Source organism: Bidens hawaiensis, unplaced genomic scaffold, assembly GCF_021521415.1.
Source record: "Bidens hawaiensis isolate Kalapana, Puna unplaced genomic scaffold, B.hawaiensis_p1.1 tig00065237_1, whole genome shotgun sequence".
NCBI lineage: Eukaryota > Viridiplantae > Streptophyta > Magnoliopsida > Asterales > Asteraceae > Bidens > Bidens hawaiensis.
Window position 1 is genome coordinate 18,039 of NW_027501642.1, and position 13,133 is coordinate 31,171.

Here is a 13,133-nt window from a genome sequence, read left to right on the forward strand (position 1 = left end):
AACCGATAACGACCCACTATAAAATAGACGATATTTATTCTATTAATAAAACCGAAATTAGGATGTTACAAAATTGGACTTCAATAATCTCAACTATTAAGTATTTGCCACCAATAATTCTTACTAACAATGTGACCGGTAACAATCCAACTCTTGTTCTTGAGTTTTTTAACCAAGGAAAGGAGAGGGAAGGATAAAAAAGGGAAGGGAAGGATTTTTTTTTTTAATTAGGTGTGTTTTTGAGTTGGAAGGAAATTAGAGGAAAGGAACGGATAACTATGTTATCCTTAGTAATCATCCCATTTTTTGGAGGATAATTTATTGGGAAAAAACATAAATTTAATCCCTTCTAACTCCTCTTACTCATTTCATTTCCATCATAAAAAAACACTCAAAAACACCCATTTTTTACATATCCTTAGTTTTTCTTTCCTTTCCATCCTTTAAAAAAACACAAGAACAGGGCGCATGTTGTTACCAATAGCAATCCCAGTTTAGTAATTCATTAACTCCGTTAGTTATTTTCTTTTAAGTTGGTATGAAATAACCAAAATACCCTTAATGGTAAATAAAAGATATAGTTTGATAAAACCAGAACCATCCACCCTTCTTCCTCGTCAACCGGAGTAAGGGTTTTCCGGCCACCTTCATTCTTAGATTTTTTAAAGGAGGGAAAGGAAAGGAAAACTAAGGATAGTTAAAAAATAAGTGTTCTTGAGTTTTTTTAGGATGGAAAGGAAATGAATAGGAGGAGTTATGAGAGATTAAATTTATGTTTTTTCCTAATAAATTATCCTCCCAAAAATGGGATGATTACTAAGGATAACATAGTTATCCTTTCATTTCCTCTAATTTCCTTTCAACTCAAGAACACGTCTAATTAAAAAAAATTTCCTTCCTTTCCTTTCCCTTTCTTATCCTTCCCTCTCCTTTCCTTGGTTAAAAAACTCAAGAACAAAGTGTGAAAGTTGGGATTGCCACCGGTGAAATTGTTAGTAGGGATTATTGGTGGTCAATACTTAATAGTTGAGATTATTGAATTCCAATTTTCCTTTATTTCACAATTTCACTTTTTCAATTCTAAATTATAAAAAATTGCTACGGTGGCTTTTAGTATTTGAAAAGCTACAATTCATCCTCCATCAAACTATTTTAAATGCATAAAAACAAGAAATATAATAAAACAACAGTGAATTGGATGCCGAAGGTTTTTTAAAATACGGCATAAATTTTGAAAACTTTGATTCTTAGTTAAATTAGAAGTAGAAAATGATGGAAGTGATGTGAATGCTCTTATTACTAATGACTAGGTAAGGTAAAATGACTTCCCTCCCTTGTGATAAGCAATACAGCATATAATGAAGTAGCCGAATTAGGCGATAAGCACAATCCTTGTTTCGACTAAAGAAGATGTCCAGGGCCAAAAGGGCATATACTAAAGTGGCATGTGAAATTCGAAGAAGTTTGGACATGAGTGAGAGTGGTCAATGAGTTGGTCAAACCTTGGGGTGGAGAAACCTAGTATGCATAGAGAGGAGTGTTGGACTGTTGGCGAACAATATCAAGCCTCCTTTAAACACAAATAATCACATGCAATTATAACTGGTGTAATTAATAACTAATGGGTTTGCGCATTATAACTAGTATGATTATAAATTGATGGGTTTGTGTTATCCTTGATGAAAGTCTCGGAATGAACTAAGGTACGTAAAAAATAAAGCTAAGATGCCAAATTTGAACAACTATTAACAAGTCAAGATCAAGTTTTAGACACATCTTGAAACGAGTCAAGTTCTATTGGAAAAAAGTTGAAAATGTATTTTCACTTTTCACTAAATTTTAAATACATATAACCATAACTAGTTTAATTATTAATTGATGGGTTTGTTTTCTCCTTGATAAGAGCTTCGAAATGACCTAAAATGTGTACAAAATCAATTTTTTAAGATAGTGTTTGAAAGTTGAAACAAGTGTAGATGGACAAGATAGTGAAAACTTATTATTCAACTACATTTGGACATATATAAAATATATGCAATTATTGGTATAATTATTATATGATGGGTTCATGTTTCTCTTGACGAGAGTTTTGAAATTAATTAAAGTATCTCCACAACAAACGACACAAAACGTTTTTAGAAAAGAGAAAATATTTTCTTTCTTTCGAACCGCTATATTTTGACAAAATGTTTTCAAGGAACTGTGTTTAACACGTTGTCTCGGCAATCAACATCTCTACTTTTACTAGTTTGTTCACTTCTTTATTTCAACTGCAGTCGTCTTATAATTTTATTTCGTTTTCTTTTAAATAAACGAAAAGATGTTGATTGGTGAAAAGGCTTAACAAGTGTAGCAAACAAAAAGTGATCACACATGTAGTTCTTTATTCTGATTCACTGCCCACTTGGTTTAATTTTGTGAACCGGATGATGCAAGTTGATTCGGTCGAATATGCGGGTTGCTTTCTTTTCCTTTTATATAAAGTAGCACTTTCTTTGCTTAGTCACCGGGATACAAGAACCACCCGAATTACGTGGCGGGCAGCTCTTACAATTTACAACAAAGCACCTACCTTTTTAAAAGAGCATATTATTGGAATGTCCTCATTTATCCCCTTTTCAATACCAACAACTATAATACATAAAACTTGTTTCTAATATAGTAATACATGAACCTAAGTTATGTTGGTTGCAAAAGTTTGACTTTATAGCATAATAATTGTTAATTGTTGGTGTACAATAATGTTTGAAGTTGCTTAAATTAGATAAAGTTGGTTAAACGTATGAAAAACGATAAAGTGGGTTTAACGTATAAGAAACGACAAATAAAAGTAATAGAAGAGACGTGGAGATGACTAACAAGGATGATGATGCATTATCCTGCTAGGACCGACCTAACGACATATGAACCAATGATAGTAAATATTAAACTTACCCTATCGTTTAGATAAGATATTGTTCTGACTTCTGACAAAACCTAGTGTACTAACTAAACAAGCACTAGTTTGGAGAAAAAGGAAAATTTGAGTACAAAAAATAAAGTTATAATCAAAATAATTTAATAAATTAGAAAACTGAATATTCAAGTTATGGCCTTTTTATACCGAGTTTTGTTGGATATGTTATAGTTACATGTATATATGAAACAAGAATAACATGATTATCTTTATGACTCAGTCTTTATCAGGCAAATTCTTGTATAACAGGGTGTTAATGTACAAAACGAAAGAAGCCACAAGTATTGGACACATGTCCTTGGGGAGAGATGTAAGTTCGTATGCACCATAATCACGCATAAAGTTAAAAACTCACGCAACTTATTTGATAATTACACAACCTTTTTTTATAATTGTGCACATATATACTTATGCAACTTATACAAATAATAACACAACTTATAAGATAATCATGCACCTTATTTTCATAATTACGTGTATACATAACTTTATTAAGCAATCATACACATTATACGCACAAATAACTGGGTTTTAAGAAACATACAAATTTAAAAAGAACAGCTAATTGATACTTAAATTAAAGAAAATAAAATGTTCAGTTTTATGGTATAGCATTTCATACATAGACAGCGCGAGCACATAGTCATGTGGTTTATATTCACACTAACTAAAAACACTAGCACATGGCCATGTAACTATTTCCTATACTTCAAAGTTCAAAACCGTGCCACACTTTTCAAATCATAGATTCTTTACGAAGACAAAGAAAGAAGCAACTATTCACATACCCATGTGGTTATTTGTGAAAAACTCAATTCAATGCATCATAGGCTGAACATGGATGTACTATATGAGCGTATGCCATGTGCTTCCTATTTAAATAAATGTATTCTAATTTGTTTTCACTCAAAAGTTCGGTTTATAGTTTACCCCATGAATTTATCAAGTAAATTATGGTTAGTTTTTTTTGTATGTTATTGTATGAGATGTTTGGTTGTGAACGCGTACTTCTTGTTATATCATGAGCAATCGTTATATGTATCATTGTTATTTTAATCCTAATGAGTAATGTAATACTTAGAGATATCAAGATGTCAAATTACATTGTATAAACTCCCATGATGTAGAATTTCATGAAATAATATTATGTACAATTATGTAAAGAGGTACAAAGTGTACTCGATAAAGAGGCACATAGTGTACTCAAGTCAATATATTGAAGCATATAGTAACCTACTTGCATCCAAGAACATTAGCTAATCAACTATAATGAATATTGTGAACAACCATAATCAAACATCATGAACAATATCGTGAAGGTATCTCATTAAAAATAATGTAAGACATTTGTAAGAATACATTGTTTACTTCATCGTTTAATCTTCCATCGTACAGGGGTTACAAAAATGAAAAACTAAGAGCTTCACGGCCTCACGGGTTCATGTTATTCAGACAATTAAGTTAAGTATTAACATATATAAAGATCATATATGCTTCAAAGAGTGATCTATCTCGTGCTAAAGTTATTATCTACATATATTCTAATAAAGTAAAATAACTGGGACACGTGTCACATGAAGATTCATTCCTAGCCACAATTTCCCGCTCAAATTAATTTCTATTTTTAATAAAATTATATTTATGTCAGTGTAATCAAAACGTATCAGTTCAACCTTTAATTAAATAACTAATTACCTAAATTATAGAAATTACAAATATGCAGGTATTTATGTAAATATAATTAAATTATTTATATCTTTAATGAAATCAAATATATGTCTAAAATGATAGGAAATAAATTTTGAATGAATAAAAATTTTATTCTCAAATATTTATTCAATCTAGGGGTGCTTTGAGTGTGCCTTTTGGGTTTATGGTTTCTCGGGTCGGGTTATTCGGGTTTCAAAGTTGTAAATTTAGAACCGAAACCCAACCCAAATCTGTCACAGTTTTTCTGGTTCGGGTTGTTTCAGTTTGTGTTTTTCAAGTTGGTTACTTGAGTTTGGGGTGTCTAACAAAACAAAATGTAAATAAAAAAGTAAATAAAAGTTACAACGTGAAAACTAAAGCAACGTACACTTTTTTATTCCTTATGTAAATAACCAAATAATAAATAAGCATAACCCGGTAAAATAAACATTATGTTTTTAAACAATAAATAGTCGATCAACTATTAAAGATGGAATAAGAACAAGGGGAATGCGTAGAGTGTTCCCTATACGTGTACATACCTAATAATAATATTATGTTTTTAAACAAATAATTTATTCGGGTTGTTTCAGGATGACCCAAAACCTAGACATCAAACCCAAGAACCAACCCGGAGTACTTAGGTTCCGGTTTGGTTGGCCTTTTCTCGGGTTCGGGTTTTTCGGGTTAGGTTAGTTTTGGCTCGGGCTCGGGTTTTCTCGGGTCGGGTTTCAAGTAAAAATGACAACTCTAATTCAACATCCATGAATCCATGGAGTTTTCATCTATCTCTTTCGAAACTATAGTACAACATGTTTTATTCATGTTAATTTTATATATGATGTTTTTTATGTCATTATTAATGAAACATTGTATCATCTTTTGTTATAATTTGCTATTTTATTAAAAATAATATAATTACAACTTATAAAATCATTAGATGCGTATTTTTTTGTGATTACGAATGAGCTGTGTAACAATCCACCACGTATTCGTATGAATATTCAATTAGAAAATATAATTTTAACTTATAAAACCATTTAACTTGATAAAATATAGTTTTATTTGTTTAAATTTAATCATTTAATTTTATAGCTTAATGTATTTCTTTTAAGCGTCACGTGTGTCACACGGGCTCTAAAGCTAGTTATTATAATATGAAGATGTTAATAACACATAAATTATTACAAATGGTTTAAACAAAATCCCAACGTCTACATCTTAATGTGTGTAACAACAATTTCAAACACATTGTCGTTTAAATCATTATTCACATATGATACTATGATAGTAGCAAAAAGAAACATACTAGCAAATTAAGGATACATGAACTTGATTCTAGAGGTGACTCTACTACGTAAAATACGGAAGAGCTTTATGCTTGCTTAAATTGCAAGAATCTAAATTGGAAGACGATGATACATGTGTAAACGTACTTTCTTCATTCAATGAATCAAATTAAAGTAATTAACTTCTACATACACTTATCTATAAAAAAATATAATTTTATGTATTTATAATAAAATAGTTTGAGCCTCATGTGTTACATGGATTTATTTAGGTTATTGTTTTTTTTATTGTTTTAGTATTTTATATTTTGTAATGATTTGTTTTATTTTTTAGCGTAGTTTTATTTTGATGTAATACGTATATATTAGTTTGTTACGCTCATTATACTTTTTAACGTTTTGACTCTTTCAATTGAGATGTGTAGTTTTTTAGTTTTTAGCGAACAAACGAATGAACATAAACAAACACTACCATGTTGATTTTTTTAAGTGAACTAACATGAACACAAATATTTGTGTTAGGTAAAAGGGGCGGCTCATGTAGGTGACGATGGTGGTTGGGAATTGAAGGTTAACCGGTAATGAAGAGGATAAAACAGCGACGGGGAATATGTAGAGGAGAAAAAATAAATTAGAGTTTGATGATAAAAGAGTTTCATAGATAAATGAGATTTTATAACTCGTTTAAAGGCTATCTGGCTTTTGTGAGACCCATGATCTGCTAAAATTATTGTTTGATGATTAAGGAGTTATTTAACAGATAAATGAGATGTTATAACCCGTTTAAGGCTATCTGAATTTGGTGAAACTCATGACCTGCAAAAATTATTGTTTGATTTTTAAGATGTTATTTTTAAAAAGAGAGAGAGAGAGAGAGATATTATATCTCATTTAAGGGCTATCCGGGTTTGGTGTGACTCATGACCGACGTAAATTACTGTTTGATTATGAAAGAGTTTCACAAATAAATGAGATATTATAGCACATTTAAGGACTATTCGGGTTTGGTAAGGCATATACCCGCGATTTCGGGTCAAACGCAAGAGAAGTCTCAAATCATGAATCAAGAAATTTGGTGACTTGATATAGGTGGGAAGCAACCAGCAAGTGACACGTATAATTTTTGGTAGATATTTATATAGATAGATTGATGATTAGTGAATTTTATTGTTGAGCAAGTAACTTATGATATTCTAAAGATAGATATGTAATGCAGTTTCTTTTTTGAATAATAAAAAGCCTTAGCTCAAACGAAACCGGAGTAAAAGTTAAGATTTGAAATGAATGACAAGTTCTCGGGTTACTACAGTGGCCTTCAAGTGACGAGCTTTCTCCGGAACAAGAGATGGGGGTTCGGTGTTACCTAGGTAACTCAGCGCTGCTTGTGATTATGGTCGTATGGATTCTCATTTTGTTATTGGGTTACTCCGGGTAGAGGTGCAAATGAGCCGAGCCGAGCCCAAGCTTGTCTAGGCTCAAGCTCGGCTCATTTTATTTTCACATAGCTTGACTTGATTTGATCTCTATTTATAAAGTTTGTGTTCGGCTGGAGGCTCGACTCATTTACTATTTCTTAATTAATATATATACACACACATATATTGTTCAATTATATTTTTATATATAACCTAATATATATTATTTAGATATTTTTTCTTAACATTTTATAGATTAATTGGTAATTATTAAATATATACAAATATACATTATAAAAATAATATTAATGACACCGTCGTTTAGGCTCGTGAGCTGGCTCGAGCACGAGCTCGTGTATTAAACGTGTTTTCATTTAGGCTCAAGCTCGGGTTTGTTGAAGCTCGGGTCGATCAAATTTTTTTACAAACCAATCTCAAATAATTCATGAACGGCTCAGCTCATTTGCCTCTTCCTCCGGATAATCGAACTTTATTCGTTCTTTGGTCGTTTTAAAAATTATTTAGAGAAGTAGAAAAAACTCAAAAAAGGTAGTCGAAAAGCGTCACCTCTATGCTATTTTTGACCAACCTCTTATCACACGACACCTATGCTCTGCATCGTCCCTGACCCCCACACCCTATAAAACAAAACTTCATACCTGCAACTATTAACCGCCAAATACACTCACCGCAATGAAACTCGATCAACATCAACATGACATTCATCCATCCATCGCAACCGGCCAATCCGATAACTTCGAATCCAACGGCGATGAGGACCTCTACACGCCACCTCTCAACTTCTCCATGGTCGACAATGGCATATTCCGTTCCGGATTCCCTGATACCGCCAATTTCCTGTTCATTAAAACCCTAGGTCTACGATCTATTGTGTACGTCACTTTCTGCGTCTAATTTAGCATCAATTGTGAGATTAATCAGTTAATTAATCCAGTTTGTGTTAATTGTTTTAGATATTTGTGTCCGGAACCGTATCCGGAGCATAACGTTGAGTTTCTGAAGGCTAATCGGATTCATCTGTTTCAATTTGGAATTGAAGGAACTAAGGTACAGATTCTAGCTTCCGGTTACGGTATTTAGTTGATAAATTCAATATAAGTATTCAATTGAATATATAAAAAGTATGTAATAGTTTTAATTTTTAATATCTATGCAGGAACCGTTTGTGAACATACCTGAAACCACAATTCGTGAAGCATTAAAAGTTGTTCTAGGTACGCAATCTGTGCGGCAATCTGTTCGGCCGTAACTTACTTTATGTTCATTCGTGTTGAATGAACGAACATGAATAATTAATTTTGTTCAATTAGATAAATAAATGAACGAACATGATGAATAGCAATGTTTGTCCGTTAAAACATTTTTTAATGACTTTTCTAATTTTATCGTAGGGTGTGCAAGAAACCGAAAAAATCAATCCGAAATCGAAAATACCGAACCGAATTCCTAAATTTTTGTTCTTTTTTATATTTTATATTAAGTATATTATAAGAATTTAATAAATATGTAACTCCAATATTTTTTTATCAAATATATAATAGTCTATTATCTTACAATTAACAAATTAATCATACCTAAATTTATTATTTTTCGCCAACTGTTTTTTCGACCTAAAATTTTCAAGCTCAAATGAAAAAAACCAAAACCTAAACATAATGGTTTCTTATGGTATGGATTTAAGGAAAATGATTGACTATAAAACAAACATATATATATATATGAGTATTAATTAATCTTTTAATGACTGTTCTAACATTATCATATTGATTTAAGCAAAATTATTAGCTATTTGTATTAATATTTTTAGGCCTTTTTTCTAATTAAACATTTAACACTTGTTGTTTACCAGATGTGACAAATCACCCCTTGTTGATTCATTGCAAAAGAGGCAAGGTAACATGATTATTTAAGCATGAATGGGTCCCACTATATATGCATTTCTAAATTTGACATGATATTGTTGATTGATTCAGCATCGAACCGGTTGTCTAGTGGGATGTTTAAGAAAGATTGAAAGATGGTGTTTGACATCAATTTTTGATGAGTATCAAAGATTTGCAGCTGCAAAGGCTAGAATTTCAGATAAAAGGTTTATGGAGGTGTTTGATGCTTCTGGTTTTAAAGATGTACCAGCATCTCCATGTTCATGTTCTAAGAGGAAAACACATCATCATCATCGTACTCAGTATATCCCACCAATAGCAATGCTATGGTAGGGTCTGAGGAGGGTAAGATGTAGACAGTCTTACCTCTATCCCATAGGGATAGAGAGGCTGCTTCCGGTGAGACCCCCGGCTCGATAGTAGTTTTGCATCAAGCCTTGGACATAAGGCACATAGCACTCAATCATCAGGGACACCAGCTGATTGGTGCATGTGCCCTTGTCTTTCGGCTATCAACGCCACCACATGATGCCTGATTAACCTTCCGCCACTTTTAACGTTATTTTCACGAGATTAGTAAAATAACGTCAAAATTAGTGCACTTTTACTTTGTTCACACATATATACATTATATGCGCGCACCGCAAGCAGGGCGTATAACAAAGCCTACTAATTCACAATAATCAGTCACATTATCAACCTACAAAACTCCATAATATGTTAAAAACACTTCCACAAACTAACAATCCCTACACTTGCTACACACAAGCCCAGAACCACAAGCACCATATGCATATGCACGCGAATCCCGAGAACAAAATCCGCTTTTGGCTTCACATGTGAAACCAAATCTTGATCACATTCTCCATGAATTGTGGAAACAGCATCACTAGCAGTTGGGTTTTCTAAGAGGAAAACACAAGGGTATTTATTTATTTATTTTTTTGTCTTTTTATACATATCCAATTTAGATGAGTTTGGCCATATAAACTTGAATAATATTTGGTTTTATTCTTTAAGTAGCTAAGGAAAAATAGCCAAATATCTAATTCTCTTGCTTGTGGTTAGGGGGCATTTGTTTTTTGGTAATTGTTTATTAAAACTTTTAAATATAAATTATTAATTTTTTTTTTGATAAATAACCTTTTGACCTTATTATTCGAACATAAAGCGAAATTAACTAGAAATCATATGATTACTTGGCCCTTACCAGATTCTCTTGTTATATTCCTTGAAGTTCCCTTTTACTTTGTTTTGCTTTTGGATATTTTTTGTCTTTTCTTGTCTCTAGTTGATACCATTAGATTTGAACATATAAGTAGTTATATTTGAATAAGGATATATGGTCCTAATACACTAAACAATAATTAGATAAATAAAATATTATCATGTAACAACAACAATAATAAATTAATAAAGAAAGTAGAAACAGTAATCGATTTTTATATGTGAGAAAGCAAAAAAATTAAAAAGTTTGACATATGATATGATCAGATTATTGTGTTCTTGTTGCATTTTGGCTTAACTACATTGTTTTCCTATGTGGTAGATAAACCATGGACATAGAGGGGAAAGTGCCGAGAGTGGAATCCGTGAAGCATGGCCTAACAATAGTCTTATATTGTACTAATTAGGTTATGTGATAAATGACAGCTTATATTGTATCATGTTGACACATTAGAGAAGTATATTTTTATCTTATAGGTGTTCTTTCTAATATCATCCTGCATGTAATCTGTGAGGTCCTTAAGGAATTTATGATTTTACGATATGATACCAGTAAGGTTATTAAGGAATTTGTGATGAGAGTCATTAAAGGGTTATGATTCTATTACATAATGCAAATAACATGTTAACCGGAAGAAGTGAACCAATAAAACCATTTGATGGAAACCAAAGAAGTATTTATAGTTTTCCAAATCATGGTTATCTTATAACCAGATTTTTTAAGGCACCATTTATTCAGATCAAACCCAATATTAACCTAAACCATCAATTACATAAAACATGACCAAAGACCGCTCTAAGGAAGGCGATGCATGTTTTGGGTATGATCGGTTCTCACCACTTCGGGTATTACTCAAAGACCGAGGCTAAAGAGGATTATCATTCCCTCAATGCAAACTACATTCTTTCGCAGAACCATATTGCAATGTTGATAAATAGATTTTGAAATTTGTATTGTAAATTCCTCAATCCGTGTTGTGTCTGATCTTTAGTCTCTTTGATCGATCATGACATATAGATGTGATGCAGCTTAATAAATTCATGTGGTGCACGAATTCTTGATGATGCATGATCCTTGCTACCATATGAATTCATGAGATGTATGATTCATGGTAGTTGTACTTTCGGTTGGTTCTTGAGTATGAATTCGTGAGGTGCATGATCCTTGGTGTAAGTCATTATTTTATATTATGTGGGAATTGGATGAGTAGGTTTAAAATTATTAGGCCACTAGTTATTAAAAGTCGCTCAAAACTTTCATGGTAGTTTTTTCTCACTTTTCATCAACCCATACCCGAGGACCAGGTCGAGACCGAGATTTGAATATTCTAGTAATTGATAAACATGACTGATCTGAAACTCGGTTCAGTGTCAGCTAGTTACATCAAATATCGATTTTATTCGGTAGAGTACGTGGCTAAGGCTCCGGCTTACATTATTTTTGTTGTGGGCCGAGATTTGAATATTCTAGTAATTGATAAACATGACTGATCTGAAACTCGATTTAGTATCGGCTAGTTAGTAGTTACATCGAATATCGATTTTATTTGATCTACTCTACGTGGCTATGGCTTACATTGTTATTGTTGTGGGCTACATAAAACATTTCATTATATGTACTCCAATCAATGATCCATGTTCAGTATTTGGGTTACGAACTTAAGGGCCCATGTGTGGCTTGAGGCCCAACCTTGATGAATATTGTAAGTAGGGTTGTTCACGAGTCTTAAAAACTTGAAACGAACAACTAAAATTATAAAATTGACCGAATAAGAAAAATTTAAAGGGGTTAAAAATTGTAAGCTTATATTTATGTGTTTTGTCTATATATTTATATATTTGTTAATATATAATTATATATAAAATAAATTAAAAATATTCGAGCCGAACCGAACCAAGCAGACCTTTGCTCGTTGCTTGGCTCTTAACATTCTGACTTAACAACACATTTAGAAATTTAAATATTTTTTATAATTCTCTGAGTTATTGTACCAATCTTTGTATTATCATACACAACATTTATATAAAGGAGGGGTGCATCATAGATAGATTGCAAGAGTTTTCATGGCAACATTGCCCATCTTAGGGATACTTTTGTAAGGGTGGTCACTATCAATTTGGTGAGAAGTTTAAGTCATTAGGCAACTTGTTGTGGTGGGGTTTTAAACGTCAAACTAAAGCGTCACGTCACGTCACTACCACGTAAGCATGGGATTTTTTCATGTTACCATTTCCTTGTTAAATGTCTTGCTGCCCTATTACCATTTTCCTTGTTTACCGCTGAAACCTTAACACCCCGATGCGATGTTAAGCATGTTATCATGCCGCATCACTTTTGCCACCCATATAAATGTGGTAATCACCTTGCTTAGCAAGAAGTTTTCAAGTAGAGTTATAATCGTGTATACCAAGGAGTTGTATTGTGAGTTTGTTAACATCTATCCAAACCACTATCGTGTTTTTTTTCGATTTCTATTTTATTTCATCCTCTACAATACAAATTCCAAAACTATAATACTATTAACAATGATATTTAAAATTGATAAAAATTAAACAAACATTAGTAATTAATTTTTAAAACATTTAAAACAATATATTCACCATTTCACCCTCATGTTTTTACTTTGTACAACTAATTAATTAACTCTAAGCA

General features: G+C 32.0%; 1 protein-coding gene across 1 annotated transcript; it reads left to right on the forward strand.

Moving 5' to 3' along the window:
- The first annotated feature begins 7,916 nt into the window (after nucleotides 1-7,916).
- Nucleotides 7,917-9,586, forward strand: LOC143604468 (inositol diphosphatase DSP4-like). Its single transcript, XM_077080937.1, has 5 exons — nucleotides 7,917-8,242; nucleotides 8,324-8,417; nucleotides 8,527-8,584; nucleotides 9,220-9,263; nucleotides 9,344-9,586. The coding sequence occupies exons 1-5, from the start codon at nucleotides 8,043-8,045 to the stop codon at nucleotides 9,584-9,586; spliced, it is 639 nt and encodes a 212-aa protein (XP_076937052.1). The 5' UTR covers nucleotides 7,917-8,042.
- The last annotated feature ends 3,547 nt before the right edge of the window (nucleotides 9,587-13,133 follow it).

Bases quoted from the DNA above. Each gene is read 5' to 3' on its own strand.
- LOC143604468 (XM_077080937.1), top strand. From the start codon at position 8,043: ATGAAACTCGATCAACATCAACATGACATTCATCCATCCATCGCAACC. The intron at 8,243-8,323 runs GTACGTCACTTT...TAATTGTTTTAG, and splicing joins CTAGGTCTACGATCTATTGT to ATATTTGTGTCCGGAACCGT. The intron at 8,585-9,219 runs GTACGCAATCTG...GTTGTTTACCAG, and splicing joins AGCATTAAAAGTTGTTCTAG to ATGTGACAAATCACCCCTTG.